The sequence below is a fragment of the Perissodus microlepis genome, chromosome 15, assembly GCF_051167445.1.
Source record: "Perissodus microlepis isolate ML-2025 ecotype Zambia chromosome 15, ASM5116744v1, whole genome shotgun sequence".
Taxonomy (NCBI): domain Eukaryota; kingdom Metazoa; phylum Chordata; class Actinopteri; order Cichliformes; family Cichlidae; genus Perissodus; species Perissodus microlepis.
The window spans coordinates 9,474,683-9,500,515 of record NC_140475.1 but is presented as its reverse complement, the minus strand read 5'-3'; the positions used below and the strand labels follow the sequence as shown (position 1 = coordinate 9,500,515).

The following is a 25,833-nucleotide window of genomic DNA, read 5'->3' as shown; positions in this document are numbered from 1 at the left end:
GTTACTCGTTACTTCGTGTGGTGGCTATCGCGGAGCTTCCACAGATTCAGTAACATTAGCAAGTGGTGGAGGCCAGCAGGTGGATGAGAGAAAGAGGACAGAAGGAAGAGAGACCCGAGGCAGCCGCCGGTGTGAACTGAACTTCAGGTAAGAAGTTATGACCTGCAGTCTATAAAGGTCAGATATAAACCAAGTTTAGGTGGAGTTTATTTTCGTTATTCTGACTTTTTCTGTACTGTGTGCTAGCTAGCATGACAGAGTTTCTATACAGCTGGGTGGGTGCTATGATGTTAATGATGTTGAACTTTATTTTGTTCATAAGGTTAATTATTAGAGTTGCCAACCGTCCTGTAAAAAACAGAAACATCTGGTATTCAGAGCATTTTGTATTGAGGTGAAAAGGAACAGTTTGTCCTGTACTTCAGCTACAATGAAAAAGACACAAAGCTGGAGTTATTCTGTGTTTACGCTGCACAGCTGCCTCTTCTTCTCTCATCCCCCCCCCCTCTCCTGTTTCTACTTCAATCATGAAAACTGATCAATGATCAGCTGATCGGCTTTTCTCTCTTGTTTGTTTATCGACCACTTTGCCCCAGAAAGAGGAAACCAGCCGATATCGCGTTAAACAACAGCTGCACGTTTAAGCTTGATCAGCTGTTGTTAGAATTTATTTAATATTAATTTCTAGTATCAGCTGATGTTTGCTGGAGCCACAGCTGTAAAAGCTGCTGGTCATGATATCGGTTTGGATATCTGGTGAGAGGGAAACATGAAGATGAAACCAGGAAATGTTCTTACTGAATCATCAGAGCTGAACAGGTGATGGAGAAACAGGTTTACCTTTTAGGTGACATAAATGAGTTGAAGGGAAGTTATGAACTGTTTCTGAGAGACAAATAACACCAGGATCCTTTTTTACCTAGCTGACAGCTGGTAACTGTGCAGGGGCGGATCTAGCGAAGTTTTGCCAGGGGGGGCAGGTAGGGCATTAACAGGGAAAGGGGGGCACAAGGAAATACTTTTCTTTCTTATTCTCATTTAAAATGTCTCGCTTTTAAAAAATAATTATCTGAATCTTACAACAAACGATTGATAGATTGATACATATATACCATCAAAACAGTGTACATCACTGTCACAACAGTGTTTGTTTTCATTCAAAGGCTTTATGATATTTGCTATAATGGCGGGCCGGTCTCTAGTCAAAATGCCCGGGCCGATTTTTTTGTCCCAGTCCAGCCCTGTATGCAGCTCATCTGCAGTCTGGTGTTGCCTACATCTTCCTATTCGGAAGGCAGAATTTCCGAGTTCTGAGTACAATCGAAAGCACCACAACTGCAGTTTTTGTGTTGGATGTAAAAAGCACACATGACACTGTGACGTAGGCTAGAATCATGGCAGCGGTCAATGACGGTCCAGGCGTGGGATTTCTCTCGTGGAAATATGCATTTTTTTTTCTATTGGTAGGTGGCACAGTGCACTTGTGGCAAGTAAGCAAGCTAGAAGACTGGCAAAGTTATGGAAGCAACACATTAACAAGAGAATTCTGAGTAAAACCAAAGTTACTTTCCCTAGTAACTACTTACTTTGAAAGTAACGAGTAACTTTAAGTAACTGAGTTACTTTTGATAGAAGTAACTAGTAATGTAACTAAGTTACTAATTTAAAGTAACTTACCCAACACTGGTTATAAGATGCAAATATGAAACCAAAAATTCACCTGAATAAATGTCCTACTTTGAGTTTGTCTCCACCTGCTGGGCGGTGGCGTGTTTAGGGTGGAGTATGTAGTTGCAGCTGTCCTGCAGGTGGAGGTGGTGCAGGACAAGCAGAGCAGCAGATTTGTGAGTGTTTTGGACTTGAATTAAAAAGACCAAGACGTGCTGATGAGGCTGCTGTGTGAGGTCGAGACAGGTATAAGGGTGTATATAAAGATTGGGTCTCGCTGTATTGCTCAGGCTGCTCTACAGCATCTATTCACAGGCACGATCCCACTACTGAGCGACACGGGGGCTTTGACCTGCTCCGTCTCCGACCTGGGCCGGTGCACCCCTCCTTAGGCAACCTGGTGGTCCCGGGCTCCCCCAGGATCACCATATCGATGCCGAACTTAGTGTGGACACCCGATCGACATAGCCTGCTGCAGCTCAGAGCTCCTGAGCTCAAACGATCCTCCAACCTCAGCCTTCCGGTAGCTTGGATTACAGGCACGCGCCACTGCACCCGGCGAGAAGCAGCTACGTTAACAAGGCTTTTAACTATGTCTGAGGTGACATCATCACATAAACGTCCTGCCCATCATTAGCCAAGTTGTAATGCAATAAGTTATTAGATAGAGAGATAGAGAGATTGATTGATTGATTGATTTAGTTTGTCTCCACCTGCTGGGCGGCAGGAGTGTTTAGGGTGGAGGATGTAGTTGCAGGTGGAGGTGGTGCAGGACAAGCAGAGCAGCAGGTTTGTGAGTGTTTTTGACGTCAATTAAAAATATAAATAAGGGCTGATGAGGCTGCTGTGTGAGGTAGAGACAGGTATAATGGTGTGTATAAAGATTGGGTCTCGCTGTATTGCTCAGGCTGCGCTACAGCGTCTATTCACAGGCGCAATCCCACTACTGAGCAGCACGGGGGCTTTGACCTGCTCCGTCTCCGACCTGGGCCGGTGCACCCCTCTTTAGATGACCTGGTGGTCCCGGGCTCCCCCAGGATCACCATATCGATGCCGAACTTAGCGCGGACACCCGATCGACACAGCCTGCTGCAGCTCAGAGCTCCTAAGCTCAAACGATCCTCCAACCTCAGCCTCCCAGTAGCTTGGATGACAGGCACACGCCACCGCACCCGGCGAGAAGCAGCTACGTTCACAGGAAGTTTTACTTTCATTCATGTGAGCTCATCAGGTTAGTGCCCATCATCAGCCAAGATGAAATGCTGTAAAAATAAAAACCTAATCATTTCAAAATGAGGAAGTCAGCACAGTAATAACAGGTTGTTGTTTTTTGTTGGTTTTTTTTTTTTGACCAAGCAAAAACATGACATAGCCTTTTTAATAAGCCGAAGGACAGCGTATGTGTACGTGTGTGTTTGTATATTATTGTTTTGTGTGTACACTGTCAGAAATACAATAAAAATGTTGAAGGATTTTTACTCAGTGTTTACAATTTTCGCAAGTATCTGATTGAATTGATGACAGCCTCTCATATTTTCATGCCATGACATGGGATGGGACCAGTCCTTATTTTGGGATAATTGGAGTAAATAAGAAAGATTGTTTCAACTTGCTGAAAGTTTTGACTTCACAAAATCAGGTTTTTAGCACATCAGTGTCAATGTGAGCACATTCAAAGATGCACACATTTAGTTGTGCACCAGTAATCAGCTTCCTGTAGTGAATTTTATTAGAATTATGTAGAATGTTGTTACAGTGTACATGATTATAAAATCCACTAAAGTTCAGGGATGAACGGTGCACAACTGTGATAAGCAAGTTGTGAGAAACCTCGTGGTTTAACCAAATTTCAAGTGTATGTTGTCATAATATGAAGGAGAGCAAAGCTTCAATGTCAGAAGTGGGATTCGAAGCCACGCCTCCAGAGGAGACTGCGACCTGAACGCAGCGCCTTAGACCGCTCTGCCATCCTGACGTACTGCATATCTCTTTCGTGGAGGTTACAGCTTTAGATACTTGGGAAGACACAAACGTTATACTCAACATAACACATATAGCAGCTGTTCAGCCATGGAAACACATACTCGTGGCGCCCACTTTCTGCGCTGACTTTGAAGTCAGCTGTGCAGTTAGTGAGTCAGGGGAGTGTTTGTGACTTTTACGCACAAGCGCACCTCAGCACTCAGACACCCCACTCTGTAACTTTGTGTGGTGTACAACTGAATTTCAGACAGCTCTTTAATACCACATAGTGATTGACAAGTGTTTGTAAAGGGAGAGGTCAAGGTTTGCTGCTTGATTTTATACACCTCTCACTGAAAACACAATTATAGCACAGTTTTGGTGTCCCAGAGAAGACGCTCTAATGTTTCACATCCCAATCAGCGGATAAAAACTCAGGTCCCAGCGAGATTTGAACTCGGATCGCTGGATTCAGAGTCCAGAGTGCTAACCATTACACCATGGAACCCCTGTGAGAGTGCATGAACTGCCTGATCATGGCAACCTGCCAAAAAGTATTCAGCCAATGGCTTCTTTTAAGGATACTGTCAATTGTGGAGAGGCTGATGCCATTTATGGCTCGAAAATGATGATCATGCTCAGTCAGTGAGTGAGCAGTGTTTGTGACTCATACGCACAAGTATAAGCTCTTTAGTAGCACATAGGAATTCACAATCATTTCTAAAGGCAGAGGTCAAGGTTAGCTGCTTGATTTTATACAGTTTTGACTGAAAACACAACTGTAGCACTATTTCTGTGAACCAGAGAAGACATGAAGTGTGGTTTCACCTCTAAAAACCAGGTCCCACTGAGATTTGAACTCAGCTCACTGGATTCAAAGACCATGGAACCACTGCTCAAAAAGAAGGTGTGACTGTCAGATTGCGGTACTATGTCAACACCATACCAGAATGATATATATACATACATATATATATATTGTTTTATATACTGTTGATTATAAGATGAAAAATCAATTTAAAAAAATAGAGAAATTATCCCAGTAAAATGCAACACAGTCCCTTCCCTGGCAATCTTTCACCATACACTCAAAGAAATGATGTAAAGAAAACATTTACTTTACCCTGAAATCCTGACTCATGCCTGTACTGAAGTTGTGGACAGTTCACTTCTAAAACAAAAAAAACCCTTTTTACATGACAGTGAAAGCTGTGATCATAAGATGCAAATATTAAACCCAAAGGTTACCTGAATGAATGTCCTAGTTTGAGTTTGTCTCCACCTGCTGGGCATCAGAAGTGTTTAGGATGGAGGATGTATTTGCAGCTGTCCTGCAGGTGGAGGTGGTGTAGGACAAGCAGAGCAGCAGGTTTGTGAGCGTGTTTAACGTCAATTAAAAAGACAAAGAAGGACTGATGAGGCTGCTGTGTGAGGTCGAGACAGGTATAAGGGTGTATATAAAGATTGGGTCTCGCTGTATTGCTCAGGCTGCTCTACAGCATCTATTCACAGGCACGATCCCACTACTGAGCGACACGGGGGCTTTGACCTGCTCCGTCTCCGACCTGGGCCGGTGCACCCCTCCTTAGGTGACCTGGTGGTCCCGGGCTCCCCCAGGATCACCATATCGATGCCGAACTTAGCGTGGACACCAGACCGACATAGCCTGCTGCAGCTCAGAGCTCCTGAGCTCAAACGATCCTCCAACCTCAGCCTCCCAGTAGCTTGGATGACAGGCACACGCCACCGCACCCGGCGAGAAGCAGCTACGTTAACAAGGCTTTTAACTATGTCTGAGGTGACATCATCACATAAACGTCCTGCCCATCATTAGCCAAGTTGTAATGCAATAAGTTATTAGATAGAGAGATAGAGAGATTGATTGATTGATTGATTTAGTTTGTCTCCACCTGCTGGGCGGCAGGAGTGTTTAGGGTGGAGGATGTAGTTGCAGGTGGAGGTGGTGCAGGACAAGCAGAGCAGCAGGTTTGTGAGTGTTTTTGACGTCAATTAAAAATATAAATAAGGGCTGATGAGGCTGCTGTGTGAGGTAGAGACAGGTATAATGGTGTGTATAAAGATTGGGTCTCGCTGTATTGCTCAGGCTGCGCTACAGCGTCTATTCACAGGCGCAATCCCACTACTGAGCAGCACGGGGGCTTTGACCTGCTCCGTCTCCGACCTGGGCCGGTGCACCCCTCTTTAGATGACCTGGTGGTCCCGGGCTCCCCCAGGATCACCATATCGATGCCGAACTTAGCGCGGACACCCGATCGACACAGCCTGCTGCAGCTCAGAACTCCTAAGCTCAAACGATCCTCCAACCTCAGCCTCCCAGTAGCTTGGATGACAGGCACACGCCACCGCACCCGGCGAGAAGCAGCTACGTTCACAGGAAGTTTTACTTTCATTCATGTGAGCTCATCAGGTTAGTGCCCATCATCAGCCAAGATGAAATGCTGTAAAAATAAAAACCTAATCATTTCAAAATGAGGAAGTCAGCACAGTAATAACAGGTTGTTGTTTTTTGTTGTTTTTTTTTTTTTTGACCAAGCAAAAACATGACATAGCCTTTTTAATAAGCCGAAGGACAGCGTATGTGTACGTGTGTGTTTGTATATTATTGTTTTGTGTGTACACTGTCAGAAATACAATAAAAATGTTGAAGGATTTTTACTCAGTGTTTACAATTTTCGCAAGTATCTGATTGAATTGATGACAGCCTCTCATATTTTCATGCCATGACATGGGATGGGACCAGTCCTTATTTTGGGATAATTGGAGTAAATAAGAAAGATTGTTTCAACTTGCTGAAAGTTTTGACTTCACAAAATCAGGTTTTTAGCACATCAGTGTCAATGTGAGCACATTCAAAGATGCACACATTTAGTTGTGCACCAGTAATCAGCTTCCTGTAGTGAATTTTATTAGAATTATGTAGAATGTTGTTACAGTGTACATGATTATAAAATCCACTAAAGTTAAGGGATGAACGGTGCACAACTGTGATAAGCAAGTTGCGAGAAACCTCGTGGTTTAACCAAATTTCAAGTGTATGTTGTCACAATATGAAGGAGAGCAAAGCTTCAATGTCAGAAGTGGGATTGGAACCCACGCCTCCAGAGGAGACTGCGACCTGAACGCAGCGCCTTAGACCGCTCGGCCATCCTGACGTACTGCATAGCACTTTCGTGGAGGTTACAGCTTTAGATACTTGGGAAGACACAAACGTTATACTCAACATAACACATATAGCAGCTGTTCAGCCATGGAAACACATACTGGTGGCGCCCACTTTCTGCGCTGACTTTGAAGTCAGCTGTGCAGTTAGTGAGTCAGGGGAGTGTTTGTGACTTTTAGGCACAAGCGCACCTCAGCACTCAGACACCCCACTCTGTAACTTTGTGTGGTGTACAACTGAATTTCAGACAGCTCTTTAATACCACATAGTGATTGACAAGTGTTTGTAAAGGGAGAGGTCAAGGTTTGCTGCTTGATTTTATACACTTCTCACTGAAAACACAATTATAGCACAGTTTTGGTGTCCCAGAGAAGACGCTCTAATGTTTCACATCCCAATCAGCGGATAAAAACTCAGGTCCCAGCGAGATTTGAACTCAGATCGCTGGATTCAGAGTCCAGAGTGCTAACCATTACACCATGGAACCCCTGTGAGAGTGCATGAACTGCCTGATCATGGCAACCTGCCAAAAAGTATTCAGCCAATGGCTTCTTTTAAGGATACTGTCAATTGTGGAGAGGCTGATGCCATTTATGGCTCGAAAATGATGATCATGCTCAGTCAGTGAGTGAGCAGTGTTTGTGACTCATACGCACAAGTATAAGCTCTTTAGTAGCACATAGGAATTCACAATCATTTCTAAAGGCAGAGGTCAAGGTTAGCTGCTTGATTTTATACAGTTTTGACTGAAAACACAACTGTAGCACTATTTCTGTGAACCAGAGAAGACATGAAGTGTGGTTTCACCTCTAAAAACCAGGTCCCACTGAGATTTGAACTCAGCTCACTGGATTCAAAGACCATGGAACCACTGCTCAAAAAGAAGGTGTGACTGCCAGATTGCGGTACTATGTCAGCACCATACCAGAATGATATATATACATACATATATATATATTGTTTTATATCCTGTTGATTATAAGATGAAAAATCAATTTAAAAAAATAGAGAAATTATCCCAGTAAAATGCAACACAGTCCCTTCCCTGGCAATCTTTCACCATACACTCAAAGAAATGATGTAAAGAAAACATTTACTTTACCCTGAAATCCTGACTCATGCCTGTACTGAAGTTGTGGACAGTTCACTTCTAAAACAAAAAAAACCCTTTTTACATGACAGTGAAAGCTGTGATCATAAGATGCAAATATTAAACCCAAAGGTTACCTGAATGAATGTCCTAGTTTGAGTTTGTCTCCACCTGCTGGGCATCAGAAGTGTTTAGGATGGAGGATGTATTTGCAGCTGTCCTGCAGGTGGAGGTGGTGTAGGACAAGCAGAGCAGCAGGTTTGTGAGCGTGTTTAACGTCAATTAAAAAGACAAAGAAGGACTGATGAGGCTGCTGTGTGAGGTCGAGACAGGTATAAGGGTGTATATAAAGATTGGGTCTTGCTGTATTGCTCAGGCTGCTCTACAGCATCTATTCACAGGCACGATCCCACTACTGAGCGACACGGGGGCTTTGACCTGCTCCGTCTCCGACCTGGGCCGGTGCACCCCTCCTTAGACGACCTGGTGGTCCCGGGCTCCCCCAGGATCACCATATCGATGCCGAACTTAGCGCGGACACCGCTCCTGAGCAGCTCCTGAGCTCAAACGATCCTCCAACCTCAGCCTCCCAGTAGCTTGGATGACAGGCACGCGCCACCGCACCCGGCGGGAAGTGGCTACGTTCACAGGGCTTTTAACTATGTCTGAGGTGACATCATGACACTAACCTGCTGCCCATCATTAGGAAAGTTGTAATGATGGGTAGCAAAGATGAGGAATGAATGGTGCACAATTGTTATATGCAAGTTTTTAGAAAGCTCGTGGTTAACCCAAGTGTATTTTGTCACAATATCAAGAAGAGTAAAGCTTCAACATCAGAAGTGGGATTTAAAGCCACGCCTCCAGAGGAGACTGCAACCTGAAGGCAGCGCCTTAGACCGCTCAGCCATTCTGACATTGCAGTGTCAGTTTGGTGGAAGTTACCACTGTTAGATACTTTGGAAGAAACAAACATTATCCTTCTCATAACACATATAGCAGCTGTTCAGCCATGGAAACGTAGTGCGAATAATCTACAATGTCATCCATACTGATCATTTGGCTGAATACTTTGCTGAATACAGGTGGCCATGACCTGACAGTTCATAGATCTTCACATCGGTTCCATGGTGTAATGGTTAGCACTCTGGACTTTGAATCCAGCGATCCGAGTTCAAATCTCGGTGGGACCTGGTTTTGGGGAGGTGAAACCATACTGCATGTCACGTAATGATAACTTGTGCAGGTATTTGGTCTAAGGCACAGCGTTCTGGTCGCAGTCTCCTCTGGAGGCATTTGTTCAAATATAGCAGCTGTTCATCCATGTAAACGCATACTACGAAGCTCGTGGCGCCCACTTTCTGTGCTGACTTTGAGGTCGCAAGAGGTTTGGAGCTGTGCAGTAAGAGAGTCAGCAGAGTGTTTGTGACTCTTGCGCACCTCAGCACTCGGATACTCCAATCTGCAACTTTGTGTGGGTTTTAACTGAATTTCAGACAGCTCTTTAGTACCACATAGTGACTGACAAGTGAAGGAACTCTTTAGTGATTGACAAGTGTTTTGTAAAGGCAGACGTCATGGTTAGCTGCTTGATTTTATAAAGCTCTCACAGAAAACACAAGTCATACAGAAATTCAATGTGCCAGAGTAGACACGCAGTATGGTTTCACCCCCCAAAAATCAGGTCCCACCGATTTCACCAGATTTCACTCCATAAGAGTTTCCTCTTTTCAACACTCTCCCAATTCATCCAGTGACCCTGCTTGGCCAGCGCTATGGCTCTGGCGTGTCTTATTGTTTCCTCCTTTCGACACACCTCCTCCACCACCATTTTTTGACGTTCGGTTACAGATGCCTGTTGCCACCGAGGTTGCCAAGACCAAATCCTTCTCTGCCCTGTTGGACGCAACCCACCACGTCATAATGGCTCAGAGCCGATTTGGCCTGTAGCACAGACGTGGCTGGGGTCCAATTCCTCCCTGTTGCTAGGGTGGGAGCAGCGCCCCTCACTATGGGGTCCCACTCAGGGAGTGCAGTGTTGTTAATCCGCCTGAGGTCATTAGCCAAGTTTTGCCTTAGTTTTTCAAGTTGCCAGGTATCATTGAGGTCTACATTATACCACCGTCCCAGGCTCGTGATGGACATCTCTTAGACTGTTGGAATTGGTTCTCCACTGATATAGAATTGCCAGTTTCAAATGTATTTTGTCACAACAGTAAGAAGTCTCCAAAGGTTGATTCTGTTCATCTGAATGTAGCGTTTTCAGTGGGAGAAACGTTTCATCACTCATCCAAGTGACTTCTTCAGTCTCAGCTGACTGCAGGTTTCCCCAATCTTATAAACAGTATATTTGCATAATGACTGAAAGCAGCCCCCTGAAGGGACAGTGGGCTTGGAGGTCAGTTCCTTCATCGTGATTATGCAAATTCTCATGACCATTGATCAAGAACCACTGATCAAAGACCCATGAGTACCAGTAAGAAAGACGTGCAAAGATACAATTGTCAGAAGTGGGATTCGAACCCACGCCTCCAGGGGAGACTGCGACCTGAACGCAGCGCCTTAGACCGCTCGGCCATCCGGACATATTGAAACTGACCACTAGTTGAATAATCCCGCACAGTTGCTGATTTCCATTCGTTCTATTCCATTCTATTCGTATTCCATTTGTATGTTAAGTGCATGTAATAAAGAAAAACAAATAAAAATAATTACAAAGAAAATATATTGATTTAAAAGTTTGCGTTAAATGTTGTAAGTCACATCGAAATAGAAAGATCAGGTGTGGGTGGACAGGAATGATTAGATGTCAACAACTTGATTGGATGGCCAAAGTGTGAAATGTGACGTCCTGTGAGGGAAGCGTGAAAAAGCGATAGCAGGTATAAAAATTAGGTAAAAAAAAGACATTCTGGGTTCTTCCATTTTTTCTTTTGCGAGGTGAGCAGTTGGGAAGGTTGGATGTAAGAGGTTCACAGTTGAAAGTTCAAGCAGAGACGCTAGAGGGGGAACCACAGCCCAACCTGTGAACTGGTTTCAAATGAATGCCCAGCTGCTTTCCTGTTGGGTGATTTTCATCAACACAGAACACGGGGATAAATGCATTTTTGCTTCCATCCTCTCTCCTCACCAATAAAATAAGAATAAAATCTGCATTAGCTCAACGTAGTTTAGTCAGATAAGTGTTGTTTACATACATAATTCTTTGGCGACCATAAACATGCACGTGTTATCATCAAATTTTGATGATTGACAAGTGTTTTGTAAAGGCAGACGTCATGGTTTGCTGCTTGATTTTATACGGCGTTCACTGAAAACACAATTCATACAGAAATTCAAAGTGCCAGAGAAGACATGTAGTATGGTTTCACCTCCAAAAAAATCAGGTCCTACCGAGATTTAAACTCAGATCGCTGGATTCAGAGTCCAGAGTGCTAACCATTACACCAGGATTTTAGCGAGTACGCTCATCTTCACAATAATATGATATGGGTCGATTTGTCTACCTATCTACAACCTCTGGCGAAGCAGATGGCACAACACAGAAGAGCACAGAAGAGGTCAAGGCCCAGCCAAAAGTGAGTTTCAACAATGAGATGGGATTCATGATAAAAAAAGGGAAAATTTCAATGTGATGACATCCAAAGAGGGAGCTCGCAGTTCGCAGTTTTCATGCTGATGTTAAAGTCAGAGGAGGTTTAGAGATGTGGAGTCAGTGGGTCAGGAGAGTGTTTGTGACTATTAAGCACAAGCACAACTCAGCACTCAGACACCCCACCGTGTAACTTTGTGTGGTGTACAACTGAATTTCAGACAGCTCTTTAGCACCACATAGTGATTGACAAGTATTTGTAAAGACAGAGGTCATGGTTAGCTGCTTGATTTTATACACCTCTCACTGAAAACACAATTGTAGCACAGTTCTGGTGTGCCAGAGAAGACATGCAGAATGGTTTCACCTCCAAAAAGCAGGTCTCACCAATTTCTGAATTCAGATCACTGGATTCTAGGTCCACAGTGCTAATCATTACACTGGTTAGCACTGTGAAGCACTACTAAAAAAAAAGGTATGACTACCAGATTGTTGCACTGTGACAGCACCATACCAGACTGAACCAAAAAAAAAAAATGTGGGATAAAATAAGACAGATTATAGTTACTAAATGACTACAAATCACTTTAAATTTGAAAAAGGAAAGAAAATTAAAAGCAAAAAACAGAAATAAATAAATACATAAGAGAACAAAAGAAAAGAAAGACTCTAGCTCATAAGAGGGAAAAATTGATTGAAATGATCAAAAACCTCACCTTATGATAGTTCTTCTTTTAAATACAATATTTGAGCGAGCTGACTGGAATTTTCTCGATACTGTTAGATAATAATCATATATTGTTATATTTGTGTCTTTAAAAAAAGATAATTCCTCAGTGGACAGTTAACTCCTGATAAACCTTTTTACAAGACAGTCATTCAAATCTGTGGTTATAACTTATAACCACAGATTTGAATGACTACCTGAGGTGACACAGGCTCACCAAAATTCAAAAATAGAAGATTGAAAAATTGTTACCTGTTCTTCATATTCTATAAAATAATATGTTTTTAGTTGCTGTCTGTGAGGCCCACATTTAATGAGCTGGATTTACAAAAACATAGTAAGTATTTCAGCTGAGCCCATGATAATGCAGAATAACATTGGCAGGGGATTTTTCACTTGAATGAATACTTTTAATTTTGAAATTTAAATTGGATTTTTTAAATACATTTTAAAAATTGTACAGTTTATTTGTAGTATAATATAGTATTGTAGGTACTTTCATAAAACACGTAAACACTTCCTCATCACTCCTCATTGTCATTTAGTGGTTAAAGGATTGTCATGATAGTGAGACATTGCTAATGAAGCTGTAAAACTTGAGAAGGCCACATAAGAGTACAAATCTGTGATTTAGTTACAAAATAGCATATTTTATTGTACCTGGTGTACCAGGTAACTGAAAGTGATATTGCTGCAGGGTGAACTACAGTATAATTATTACCTAGAATTAATCTCACTGGATCTCCTGAGTATGGGTGTGTAACTGTAAAATACAGACAAGGAAAAGCCAACAGGACGTGTCCTAGTAAAGTGCTGCAAAACTATGTGCTGGTATAACAACTTCAGTGCTCCTTGTTAGTGAAGCTCAAGATCACTGTCTAATACAGGGGTCTCAAACTCACAGTCTGGGGGCCACTTCCGGCCCACATCACCCCTATTTGCATTGACGTGAAGAAATATAATGCACTTTGGCCCTTGAAGTTACTTTTCTTTGTTAGGGAGGATTTTTTTATTGTTCAGTGCAATGTTAAAATAAGTTCTTTAAAAAGCAAAAAAATGATTTAATACAAAGGCAATATGAGCAGAGAGCACAAACGTGTCGAGGGATTGGCTGTGTTAGCTCAGTGAGAGAGTTATTTGTAAAGAAAACAATTTTCACTAGCATTCAAAAACTTATGTGTACACTTATGTCTGCATTTTTACTTTGTTAAGTAGAAGCAAAATTAAAAGTGCTGGCACGTGTCTGGCCATAAAGAGAGTACCAATTTGTTTTTTGGTAGTCAATGAAAGGCTTCAGTTAGTTAAGAGTGAGAAAAAAATTGTGTTCACATTTGCAGTTTTTTCTTGCTATACAATATTTGAAATAAAAAAAAACCCCACTACATTTTCAGAAATATTTGTGGATGTTTTCTTGTTTGTTTGTTTCTTGTACTACTTAAGCACTAAAGTGGGCCTCACATGAGATGTCAGTGCCAGCAGTGGCCCTGAGGTAGCAAGAAGGACAACCCAGCATACCTGAAGATGTTTATTACACGGAGTCTTCTTAATATTTTTATCTGTTTTTATTAATGATTTAATTAAAATGCTTTGACGGACTTGACCCACATTTCCAATTTATTAGAATGATCTTCTGTTTGCCATTTCTTTGGGTTTTCCTCCACAGTGTTACATCTGAGTACTTAGAAAACCTTACAGCTGAGTAATGTGTGAGCAGATACAATTAATTTTTAGTCTGTCTTCATTCAGTCTTACTGAGATTGACTATTTTTCCTTGCTGAGCAGTCTTGCTGTAATATGGAAGTTTGATTTGTGGTGGAGCTGTAATCTGCAAATACAGTCTGCATCTCCACCTGTTCATTTATTTTTGAGGCTGTTCATTGGTTTCCTTGAGTGCCTTGCAAAAGGTGCTTACACCTCTGGTGCGGTGGTTATGTTATTCATACTACACACAGGTACTCTCTAGTATAATATGTATATGCAGTGTTTCATTTTACAGTATACTGCAATGATCGTCCTTCAAGGTAATTTGAACCATCAGACACTTAATACCCTTTGAATTGTTTTTCTGCACCAGTTTGAAGTTTGAACATTTCCAGTTTAGAAATATCTCTATTTATAGAAGGAAAACTAAACTAAAATCAGGCTTTATTTGACAAGCATATGCTGGCATCCATGAAAGAGTGAAATTTAGACGCAGACACTCTCCCATGATGCCAGTGGTTTTACTTGGAACCCCTGTTGGTAATGACACATGCGGTTTTTCAAACCTTAGCTCATGATTAATAGTAGGTAGGTCAGCTACCACCTCCATAGAGAACAACCTCCATTAGGGTTTAAATCGCTGGGACTCTTCACCTTTTTGTTTTTCAAGCTGAACAAACCTCTTGGATGAGAAGTGAAATGTTTTAAAGGAGTCCAGCTGCCTCTCTTAAGACAAACATGACCTGACTGACTAGGAACCTACACAGACATGGAGTCAGCATGTCTTGTAGATTTCAAACGACATGCAGATAATGTAAAGACTGTATCCAGTCTTTGTTTATCTTGGGTCTGTGTTTGTGTCCTTCCTGGCAGATAGAACAGTTCATTTTACCTGAGATTTACTGCTTAAAGCACATATGATAAAACACTAAATGGATCCAGGCAATCAAGATTTGAGACTTGCAACATAAGAAAATGTAATTTTTCAGAAGCTGACCACGCTGCAGCTGTCAGCCAGCGACCAGGACAGCGAGCCGGGCGAGCTCATCTACCGCGTCACCAAACAGACGAGCCTGGGACACCTCGAGCATGCTGCCAGTCCAGGTAGACCAGACCTATATGTTAGTGTTTTTAGAAAGGATGCAAAAGTAAGCAGCAGACCCTGATTTCACACAAACACAAATGCAGCTATTACCTATTTCTTGTTTTTATACCTAAGATGAATTATTGTTGAATGAAGACATTTTTCAAACACATGTAAAATGTGGGCAATTGTGTTTATTGGGTAAAGGAAAAGGCAGGGGGGGGGGGGGGGGGGGGGGTAGAAAGAATGAAAGAGAGAGATGAGAGAAAACCCCAACAATCCCCTCTGAGCAAGCACCAGGCGACAGTGGATAGGAAAAACTCCTTTTAAAGTGAAAGAAACCTAAAGGAGAAACCTATGGCAGAACCAGGCTCAGGAGGGGGCAGTCAACTGCCGGGACCGGTTGGGGGGTGAGGGTGAAAAAAGAAAAAGGAGGGAGGGGAAGGGGGGAAATGAAGATGGAATAGAGGTGGAGGAAGACGAGGTTACATCAGGTGAGAAGCAGCAGTGCCCCTCCTCCAGAACCAGTGGAAGCGTTTTTTCTTCTTTTTCAGATACTCTTCCGCGAGCACTTTTTTCTCAAGGATGAGGGTTTTCAGCTCATCGATTGTTTCTGCGTTTTCTTTCTCAAGTTTGTTGCATCTTTTCACCATGTCTTCTAATTGTTCTTGTTTTTCTTTAAGTTTGTCTTTCAGTTCTTTAACTGTTGCCTCCTCTATTTGCTTTGCCTTGTGCACATCTGTGTGCATGTCTTCCAGCTGCTGGTTTCTCTTCTGGATTCCTTGAAGTCTACACTGCAGGTCTTTGTGTGTTTTCTGTTGTTCTTGCTTTTGCGCCTGGATTTCACTGTTTTTGTACTTCAAGGTCTTAGAAAGTTCCTCAAGCTCGGTATTTTTTCTCAGCATCTCATTGATGCTACTCTGCATCGCTGAGCATTGTTTTTCCAGTTTTTTCTTTTCTTCTTCCAGTACAGTTGCTTTGTACTTCGTTTCGTTATACAATTCTTGGAGTACTTGACTTTTCCTCTGGAGATTAAGTTTTTCTTCTTCCTGTTGTATTTTCTGTTGGTCTTTTTCTTGAAGCAGTTCTTTATTTCCGTGCACTTTTTTATCAAGCTTGATTTGGAGCAATCTGTGTTTTTCCTCCATCTTGTCAAGCTTGGAGTCCATTTCCTTCTGTTTCATTTCCATTTGCTTCTTGTCTTGAAGCAACTGTTGACTTTTGTGCAGAGTTTTGTCATGCTTCACCTGCAGAGCTTTGTATTTTTCCTCCATGGCTTGGAGTTTGCTCTGCATGTGTCTCTGCTGTGTGGACTGTTGCTTCTCTTCTTGGTGGATTTTTTTCAGTTTTTCCACAGCTTTGTCAAGCTTCTCTTGGAGCTCCTGATTCTTCTTGAGCATTTTATCCCCTTTAATGCTCTCTTTTTTCTCCTTTTGGAGCAGATCTTTAATTTTTTCTAGAGCTTCATCAAGCTTTTCTTGGAGCTCGTGATTCTTCTTATCTTGGAGAGCCCATTGTTTCTCCTCAATAATGCCTTCCCTTTCCTGAAGCTGGTAGGATAATTTTTCTAATTCAGCGCTCTTTCTCTCATTTTCTTCTGTCAGGATCTTAATCTTTTCTCTGTTCATGAGATTTTCTTTCTCCATTTCTTCCAATCGCTTTTCCTCTAATTCTACCTGTTCATCCCAAGGCAGAGAGCTGATATAAGGGTCTAGGGACTCATACCATGGAATAGAGCTGGGGTCAGCTTCTTGTCTTTCTTGCTCTTTCTGAGACATGTTGGAGTCTGTATATCGTGAGTACGAAAAGGATCCAAATGTTTGAAAATGCTTTACTGGTGAACGTTTGAATGCTGCTAACATAAGTGCTGCAAATAACGGACTAAAAGTTGTACCTCCTCACCCCTACTTAAGAACTCATGAGGATCAAAGCTTCAAAGGATCAAAGCTTTAGAAGCCTGTGACATCAGAATTCCATAAGCCAATGAGGTTGTCACATGACATTTTTGAATGAGGTCATGTTTTTGTATGAATTTTTTAAATAACATCAACATTCCGTAAGCCAATGAGGTTCTTACATGACTTTTGAGTGAGGATAATTATTTTGTGTTAAAAAAGTGTAAAAAGTGTTATTGCAATAACATAAAAAGTGAGTAAAGAAAGTAAATAAAAGTACAGTTTTATTTATATAGCACCTTTCAAGACAAATTCATTGTGTCTGAGTTGTATTGGTAACTCGTTGAAGTGTTACTGGGTATCATAACTAGACAGTTTGCGCATACAGTGAGTGAAAGCATTGGGTGGACTGAATCGGGTTAAATTAAATCGATAGAACTGAGTGGATTGTATTGATCAGAGAGTTAGAACAACAACTAAAGGAAACTTTGATTAATCTGAAAGGAACTAATATAGGTTAACAGGTAGCTGATACAAATCAGGATTTGGTTTGTTTGTTTTTCTCTTTGACTCCTTGTTTTATTCAATATTGAAGTTTATATGATAGTATTATGGGTTTGTTAAACTGTTCCATGTGAAAATGTTGGGAAATGAAATATCACAGGTGGAAATCAATGAAAGTGGAAATTCAGAAGAAATTCTGTCCTTTTCCTCATTAATGCACATCATAGATAACTATGTAATGTGTCTGTTGCACACTTTGTATGTCAGGAATAACCATAAATGTGTTGTCTTACAAACGGCTGCATCAGGTCTTTACATCCACAATAAGCGAGGATAACAGAACTCCTGGAAAGCAAAAAAAAATGTGGTTCTTGTTTTTAAGACAGTCACCTTTAGTTTCACGCTGAGTGATGCTGGATTGTTGCAGACAAACCTGATTATGTTTCCCACTGGTTTTTATACGTCAGAGGCAACACAGAGTAAAGAGAAGCATTGTTATTTCACTGTAACTTTAGTCTCAGTTTAGTTTTATCCCCTTGTAAATTTGATAAGAGCCAAATTGAGGAAACAAACTCAGTGTGTGGCCAGAAAATGCCATGGTGGCTTACAAACACATGTCAGAACAAAATATGAAGGATAAGACATCACACGTATAACGGAAAGAGACGCAGAAGAATTCATCTCTGAAATTTCTCCCTTTATTGAACTGGCATTTGCCCGAGACCACCGGAATTGGTGGGATGGACACAAAGAAAATCAGAGGTAGACAAAAATCCGTCAGGAGGGATCAGGAGAGAACAACGGTCTGCCAAGCCATTCCCTGCTTCAGAGTTTTGTAATTTTGCACCTGCTGTCGCTTTAATATTAAACTAATGAGGTTGAAATAGACTCACAGTGGTTTCTGCTTCTTAATTAGACAGATTTATATTCCTTCATGTGCTTCCGTCTTCTGTGCTTCACTGTCTGTGATCATGCTCGAGCTCATCTTCAGTCAGTTATCTTCTGTTTGTTTCCTGCTTCCTTTTAAAGGTCAAGGATCCCACCTTGACCTTGCCACCTGCCTGCGTGCCATGGACGCCCAGGTTTGCAAATATAATAACTTGAAAACGAAGCAATGTTGTATTTTCAAATTGATACCACAGATACATCTAGTACAAGTCTCGAAAAAGTTTGCATCTTCATGACCTTGACCTCAAGGTCTGATGCCAAGTCTTGTCACTTGAGACTGAGGTGATGCAGGATTTTGAAATTTATTCTATATGTGCAGCTACTAAGAGGCTGAAGGATAACACTGATATTTTTTATATTTTCATGGAGCTGCTCTCAAAGTTTTGTCATCTCACCTCAGTTACTATAATTCAGTCCTGGTCCTGCATCACAGTGTTTGGTGTGGAATAAAACTGTGACAGTGTCAGAAATTTAGCTTGATCATCTGAGCGTAGCTGCTGCTAGTAGCAGTGTAAATAAAAAGAATCAGTTTTTAAATTTTAGCGCAGGTTTGCTTTGATGCAAATATTTGCAGTCTGCTATATGTGTTTAAATCACTGTCTGCCTGTAATGTGTTAGAGGGAAGATGAAGGAGGCACAGGAGAGGAGAAAACTGGAGGAGGAGCTGAAAGAGCAGCAGAGGCTCATTGATGCTCTCACTGCTGAAACCATGACTCTGAGAGAAGCGGCTACAGCCCTGCATTTGGGACTGGGCTTAGGTTATTGTTAGTCCAGCTATGCTGATAAATCATGAGTTGGTGACGATGTGCCTCTCAGGCAGGGTTACAGCAGCGGACGGCAGAGCTGGAGCGGAAGTTGGACACAGTGGTGTTGGCGATGGGAGGGCTTGGACTGCTGAGTGAACACAGTGGCCAAACCCCACACTCTGAGGTTAAAGTTGTAGGTTTGTGCAGTCTGTCTGTGTATATTCTGTCCAGAGGAATTTGGTAAATGGTGAAAATGGTTTATATTTTGGTGAACTGTTGGTATACAGGCTGTCAGTCTGTGACGGGTGCTGAGCGAGTACCTGTTTCCTCTGCTGTCCTCCTCTCACCACCTCAACAGCGGGACCACTCCTGGTAACTTTCTCACTTCCAAAATTATTATCTGATTTCATATATTCACCCCAGAAATGATTCACCTTGAGGCAGCTAATTTTTGTTTCTCGTTCTTCCACAGCAACTTATCCTGTGCCACCGCACCAGCAGCTTCCTGCTGTTGATCTCCTGCGCTCCTATGGGGACCTCTGCGCTCACAGCTCAGACTCTAGTCTCAGCAGTGTGCCCCTAGTTCAGCTTCCCTCTGCTTCCTCGCTATCGCTGACCTCTGACCCTCTTCGCTCACAGAGGTCTCCGGGCACAGTGCTAGCTGAGATTGCTCAGCTGAGCAGAGAGACCGATCTTATCAGGGCTCAACTCAGCCAGGCAAAAGGCCTCGGGTCAGGGGTCAGAGAATCGCTCGACAGTGGCAATGAGAGAAGAGGGTTGAGCTGCAGCAGCACCGGGAGAGTAACACCTCAGAGCGCTGCAGAGAGCAGGATGTCTGGGTCCAGCTGTAAAGAGAGGCGGAGCCAGCATGTGTGGACTCCTGAAGAACAACAGCTGACTCAACAGGTGAGATTTAAGGGGTTGTTTGAAGCTCTCTGAGAGCAGCTCACCTTTTAGAAGTGGAGTAGTGGCTGCTCTTATCCTCCCTTCATAGCGTGATGCGACAGGTGTGTCGAGGAATGAACTGCGCTGAGCCTTTAGGTGGCCTCCTCATTCAGATATTGATTCACATGCAGTGTGTGTCTTGTTTTTTGTTGGGTTTTTTTTTTTTTTTGCTTAGGCAACATCACTCAACACTTTCAGTGCAAACAGAGTGGAGCAACGCCTCCTGGAGCTGAACAGGCAGAGCGCTGCAGCCCGAGGTCGACTGCTGGAAATAATCGAGCAACAGAAGCGAAGTGTTTCAGCCAGAGTCTCTCCCTCTGTCTCCCCGATCCCAGCTTCTGCCTTCTGCCCGAATCCAGAATCCAATGGGTAAAAGCAACATGTCGCTGTCTGTCTGGAGCACACATGACAGTTTAAAATCATTACACCTCATCTTTTGCAGCGGAACGCCTGGAGGCATCAGAGCTGCTGCCTGAGCGGGAGCTCTGGTCACACATTGGTGGCGGTGAGGGTGAGAGGAGGTGAGTATCAGATCGGCTCAGAGAGGGATGTTATGACAAAGAACAGTAAGGTTATTTTTCCCATTTCTTTTCCAGCACCTTAAACAGACACAAGGTGATGATGTCAGGAAGAAGAACTGACTGAAGATCACATGATGTAGGTGATTAATTATCTTTGCTGCAGGTTTGCTGGCTCTGATGCATCTTCTTACAGTTTTGGAAGAGAAACTAGGGATGGCAAAACGCAGGTACACACACGCGGGCGCGCACGCACGCACGCACACGCACAACAGAAATGTTACCAAATAATAATTAACTCACCTCCGGTTTTTGTAGTTCCACTTGCCTTCTTATGAATCCTACAAGACACTGTTCTTTATATAGAGATCAGTATCATTAAATACTGATCAGATATCAGTATTTGATGAAAGGTCTGCCCCTCACAAACTCCTCCCAGCTGACCCAGTTATAATGAGTTTGGTGGTAAAGATGTGTCGATAAAAATTATGAACCAAAATTTTTATCCATATTCTGTTTACATTTAAAAAATATTGCTTATAGCACCATTTAATCTATTTAATAGTAGTATTTCAAAGCCCGAACTTATTTCAACAGGAAATGCTATCACATATAGATTGTCTGCAGTCAAAAATCCAGTGTAACCTAAATTTGTTCCAGTATTATTCTTAAAGTGGTTTCAGCTGCAACACAAACAGTAAAGGCTTTGGAGTGAAAGTTGCTTATTTTTCTGGAATTGAAAACTCAGTTTCTATCTTTAGGGTTAAGACTGGAGTAAAGCCGTATCCACGCTGTGCTGTTTAATCAATGCTTCTCTTGGGCACTTCAATCAGGCCGGTGTGAGAACACTCCTTCCACATCACTACAAACACACGGACTTTGCAACAAAAAAGTTTTGTTGCTCTGCTCCTCCCAAACTCCTCCCATCTGCTCCCAATAACTGAGATGTCATATAAGATGTATAAGGAGTGTACATGAGTTTCAAATAAGTAATAAAAAAAACAAAAGTCAAAGTAGAATGGCTACACCACATGATTTCCCAGAAACCATGTGACTTAAGTTTCACCTTACTGATAAGCTCATTTATACACAGCCTATGATGGATTGAACAGCTGTTTCCAACAAATCTGTACAGCTGTGGACAAAAGTTGTCAGTGACACAAAGTTTGTTTTGCAGTTGTTTTTCTTTTGTTTTTTGTTTTTTTGTTTTTTACACCTTTCTACTCTGTAAAATCAAATTAGTTATTCAAACTTGTTGCCCAAAAAGACTAAGTAAAGGTCATTTAAGATAACTAAGTTAGGGCAACTTATGATGTTGCGAAGAACAAACATGGGAAATTCAAAAGTTTCAAAACCTTTTTTTTCTTTTTAGCAAATAAATGTTAAAAATTGTTTTAACAGTGGTGCCACCACCAGTACTTTGGTCACAACTGTACTCACTGTAATCAAGTGTTAAAAAGGTGCAGTACAGGCTCTGCTATTACCTGAGTAATTAATAAATCTCACTTTGGAAGACCAAAATCTTTCATAGAAAGATCAGCCATTGTTTCATGTTGAAGATGTTTGGAATAAACATTCTAGGTTCGAGACCATATTGCCATTATCATATGAATTTACATGTTATTATAATAAGTTAGATAACAGATAACATTTCAGACATAGATATCAGGTATGCGTACATAAATGTCCACGTTAATTAAATGTACACAACTGTGTGGAGAAACGAGAGAGAATCCATCCTAACTAAAGTGAGTGAGGGATGTTTCTGTGTTTGCAGGATGGTAAATAAGGTGTGACACTTTGGAACATTTTTATTCAGAAATAAGATACCAGCACCCCACATAGCAAGACTGGTATTGCCCGGATCTGGCCCACACAATGTGCCTACACATGGCCCACATACCGCAAAGAATGATGGCCCTTTGGTGGCCCACACATGGGCCAGCTGCAGACACACTGGTGGTCCTGTGCTGGCCCAGCTTCAGCTCTGGCTCCAGATGTCAGCCTAATGTGTACCTTAATCAAGCCACGTAATAACAACATGTGCCGGAACATAATAGTGCAAAAGGAAATGACAAGACGTGCTTCCTAAGTACTATCATACTTTTGACATGCAAACTGGAGGAGCCAGGGATCGAACCACCAGCCTTCCAATCAGTGAGTGACCTGCTGTACCTCCTGATCTACAGCCAGCCTGTGGTAGACGTGCATAAACCCTCACTAGGTTTTGGATAAAGTGTACACTCACAAACCTGTCAAATCTGCATTTAAAACGTTGGCTACCATAGCAGTATAGTATTGCAACGTGGCATTTGGGTCTTCTAACTAAAATAGGAAAATAGGAACATAAATAGTGCCTCATTGCCAGAACTGGCCCACATCTGGTTGACATACACCCGGCCATGACACCAGTCAGTCAGAAGTGACAGCTTGATGGCAGATCTGGGCCAGGCCTGATTTCTATGAGCCTGGGCGACATAAACAAAACTACAATCGAGCCAGATATGGCATGCCATCACATAGACAGTGCCATCTATGCCAGGCCTGGCCCATATCTGGATGACATACCACTTATCATGCCAGAAGTCAGCCAGCAGTGCCGGCTTGACACCAGATCCGTGCCAGACCTGCATGCAATGTGGGACCCTGCATCACAGCTCCCAACATTAATGTGACAGCATATTTAACCTCCCAAGACCTGAACTCTTTCATGGCATGCATTTTTAACTTTTCTTTGCTATTTGGGCTGATTGGGACCTGATGAGTGTAAAAACAAAGAATTACCTGATTTTTTTTTTTTTATCTGATCTTTGTTTCTGAGAAAAATGAGATCCACATAAGAGGACATTTGTTTTAAATTTTGATAGACCAGTGGCGTTACAGTAACTACGTTATTATTGTGGTAACGAGCACGGTAACTAGTTATTATCGCCAAAATCAGGAACGCGTTAGTCGTTACTGGGATTTAGATAGGGTCGTTACTCGTTACTTCGTGTGGTGGCTATCGCGGAGCTTCCACAGATTCAGTAACATTAGCAAGTGGTGGAGGCCAGCAGGTGGATGAGAGAAAGGGGACAGAAGGAAGAGAGACCCGAGGCAGCCGCCGGTGTGAACTGAACTTCAGGTAAGAAGTTATGACCTGCAGTCTATAAAGGTCAGATATAAACCAAGTTTAGGTGGAGTTTATTTTCGTTATTCTGACTTTTTCTGTACTGTGTGCAAGCTAGCATGACAGAGTTTCTATGCAGCTGGGTGGGTGCTATGATGTTAATGATGTTGAACTTTATTTTGTTCATAAGGTTAATTATTAGAGTTGCCAACCGTCCTGTAAAAAACAGAAACATCTGGTATTCAGAGCATTTTGTATTGAGGTGAAAAGGAACAGTTTGTCCTGTACTTCAGCTACAATGAAAAAGACACAAAGCTGGAGTTATTCTGTGTTTACGCTGCACAGCTGCCTCTTCTTCTCTCATCCCCCCCCCTCTCCTGTTTCTACTTCAATCATGAAAACTGATCAATGATCAGCTGATCGGCTTTTCTCTCTTGTTTGTTTATCGACCACTTTGCCCCAGAAAGAGGAAACCAGCCGATATCGCGTTAAACAACAGCAGCACGTTTAAGCTTGATCAGCTGTTGTTAGAATTTATTTAATATTAATTTCTAGTATCAGCTGATGTTTGCTGGAGCCACAGCTGTAAAAGCTGCTGGTCATGATATCGGTTTGGATATCTGGTGAGAGTGAAACATGAAGATGAAACCAGGAAATGTTCTTACTGAATCATCAGAGCTGAACAGGTGATGGAGAAACAGGTTTACCTTTTAGGTGACATAAATGAGTTGAAGGGAAGTTATGAACTGTTTCTGAGAGACAAATAACACCAGGATCCTTTTTTACCTAGCTGACAGCTGGTAACTGTGCAGGGGCTGATCTAGCGAAGTTTTGCCAGGGGGGGCAGGTAGGGCATTAACAGGGAAAGGGGGGCACAAGGAAATACTTTTCTTTCTTATTCTCATTTAAAATGTCTCGCTTGTAAAAAATAATTATCGGAATCTTACAACAAACGATTGATAGATTGATACATATATACCATCAGAACAGTGTACATCACTGTCACAACAGCGTTTGTTTTCATTCAAAGGCTTTATGGTTTTTCCTATAATGGCGGGCCAGTCCAGCCCTGTATGCAGCTCATCTGCAGTCTGGTGTTGCCTACATCTTCCTATTCGGAAGGCAGAATTTCCGAGTTCTGAGTACAATCGAAAGCACCACAACTGCAGTTTTTGTGTTGGATGTAAAAAGCACACATGACACTGTGACGTAGGCTAGAATCATGGCAGCGGTCAATGACGGTCCAGGCGTGGGATTTCTCTCGTGGAAATATGCATTTTTTTTTTCTATTGGTAGGTGGCACAGTGCACTTGTGGCAAGTAAGCAAGCTAGAAGACTGGCAAAGTTATGGAAGCAACACATTAACAAGAGAATTCTGAGTAAAACCAAAGTTACTTTCCCTAGTAACTACTTACTTTGAAAGTAACGAGTAACTTGAAGTAACTGAGTTACTTTTGATCGAAGTAACTAGTAATGTAACTAAGTTACTAATTTAAAGTAACTTACCCAACACTGGTTATAAGATGCAAATATGAAACCAAAAATTCACCTGAATAAATGTCCTACTTTGAGTTTGTCTCCACCTGCTGGGCGGTGGCGTGTTTAGGGTGGAGTATGTAGTTGCAGCTGTCCTGCAGGTGGAGGTGGTGCAGGACAAGCAGAGCAGCAGATTTTTGAGTGTTTTGGACTTGAATTAAAAAGACCAAGACGTGCTGATGAGGCTGCTGTGTGATCTAGAGACAGGTATAAGGATGTATAGAAAGATTGGGTCTCACTGTATTGCTCAGGCTGCGCTACAGCATCTATTCACAGGCGCGATCCCACTACTGAGCAGCATGGGGGCTTTGACCTGCTCCGTCTCCGACCTGGGCCGGTGCACCCCTCTTTAGACAACCTGGTGGTCCCAGGTTCCCCCAGGATCACCATATCGATGCCGAACTTAGTGCGGACACCCGATCGACATAGCCTGCTGCAGCTCAGAGCTCCTGAGCTCAAACGATCCTCCAACCAGCTTGGATTACAGGCACGCGCCACCGCACCCAGCGAGAAGCAGCTACGTTAACAAGGCTTTTAACTATGTCTGAGGTGACATCATGACACTAACCTGCTGCCCATCATTAGCAAAGTTGTAATGATGGGCAGCAAAGATGATGAATGAATGGT

The 25,833-nt window shown here is 42.4% G+C and overlaps 1 protein-coding gene, 10 non-coding genes and 3 pseudogenes across 11 annotated transcripts; 2 read left to right on the top strand and 12 right to left on the bottom strand.

Annotated features, from left to right (window-relative positions):
* Positions 1 to 1,929: 1,929 nt before the first annotated feature.
* LOC146371668 (signal recognition particle RNA) lies at positions 1,930 to 2,228 on the bottom strand. Its single transcript, XR_014802860.1, has one exon.
* Positions 2,229 to 2,546: 318 nt separating this feature from the next.
* On the bottom strand, positions 2,547 to 2,845 carry LOC146371667 (signal recognition particle RNA). Its single transcript, XR_014802868.1, has one exon.
* A 715-nt stretch (positions 2,846 to 3,560) lies between these two features.
* Positions 3,561 to 3,643, bottom strand: trnal-cag (transfer RNA leucine (anticodon CAG)). The gene has a single exon. It is a non-coding gene; the product is annotated as a tRNA-Leu (tRNA).
* A 423-nt stretch (positions 3,644 to 4,066) lies between these two features.
* trnaq-cug (transfer RNA glutamine (anticodon CUG)) lies at positions 4,067 to 4,138 on the bottom strand. The gene has a single exon. It is a non-coding gene; the product is annotated as a tRNA-Gln (tRNA).
* Positions 4,139 to 5,088: 950 nt separating this feature from the next.
* On the bottom strand, positions 5,089 to 5,387 carry LOC146371664 (signal recognition particle RNA). Its single transcript, XR_014802872.1, has one exon.
* A 318-nt stretch (positions 5,388 to 5,705) lies between these two features.
* LOC146371663 (signal recognition particle RNA) lies at positions 5,706 to 6,004 on the bottom strand. Its single transcript, XR_014802865.1, has one exon.
* Positions 6,005 to 6,720: 716 nt separating this feature from the next.
* On the bottom strand, positions 6,721 to 6,803 carry trnal-cag (transfer RNA leucine (anticodon CAG)). Its single transcript has one exon. It is a non-coding gene; the product is annotated as a tRNA-Leu (tRNA).
* A 423-nt stretch (positions 6,804 to 7,226) lies between these two features.
* Positions 7,227 to 7,298, bottom strand: trnaq-cug (transfer RNA glutamine (anticodon CUG)). The gene has a single exon. It is a non-coding gene; the product is annotated as a tRNA-Gln (tRNA).
* A 950-nt stretch (positions 7,299 to 8,248) lies between these two features.
* On the bottom strand, positions 8,249 to 8,530 carry LOC146371660 (signal recognition particle RNA; annotated as a pseudogene).
* A 492-nt stretch (positions 8,531 to 9,022) lies between these two features.
* trnaq-uug (transfer RNA glutamine (anticodon UUG)) lies at positions 9,023 to 9,094 on the top strand. Its single transcript has one exon. It is a non-coding gene; the product is annotated as a tRNA-Gln (tRNA).
* Positions 9,095 to 10,403: 1,309 nt separating this feature from the next.
* Positions 10,404 to 10,486, bottom strand: trnal-cag (transfer RNA leucine (anticodon CAG)). Its single transcript has one exon. It is a non-coding gene; the product is annotated as a tRNA-Leu (tRNA).
* A 4,971-nt stretch (positions 10,487 to 15,457) lies between these two features.
* On the bottom strand, positions 15,458 to 16,867 carry LOC146371657 (uncharacterized). Its single transcript, XM_084952053.1, has one exon. It carries the CDS (start codon positions 16,865 to 16,867, stop codon positions 15,491 to 15,493), a length of 1,377 nt encoding a protein of 458 aa, XP_084808179.1. The 3' UTR covers positions 15,458 to 15,490.
* Positions 16,868 to 18,977: 2,110 nt separating this feature from the next.
* LOC146371655 (spindle and centriole-associated protein 1-like) lies at positions 18,978 to 25,732 on the top strand (annotated as a pseudogene).
* On the bottom strand, positions 25,431 to 25,714 carry LOC146371656 (signal recognition particle RNA; annotated as a pseudogene).
* Positions 25,733 to 25,833: the final 101 nt, after the last annotated feature.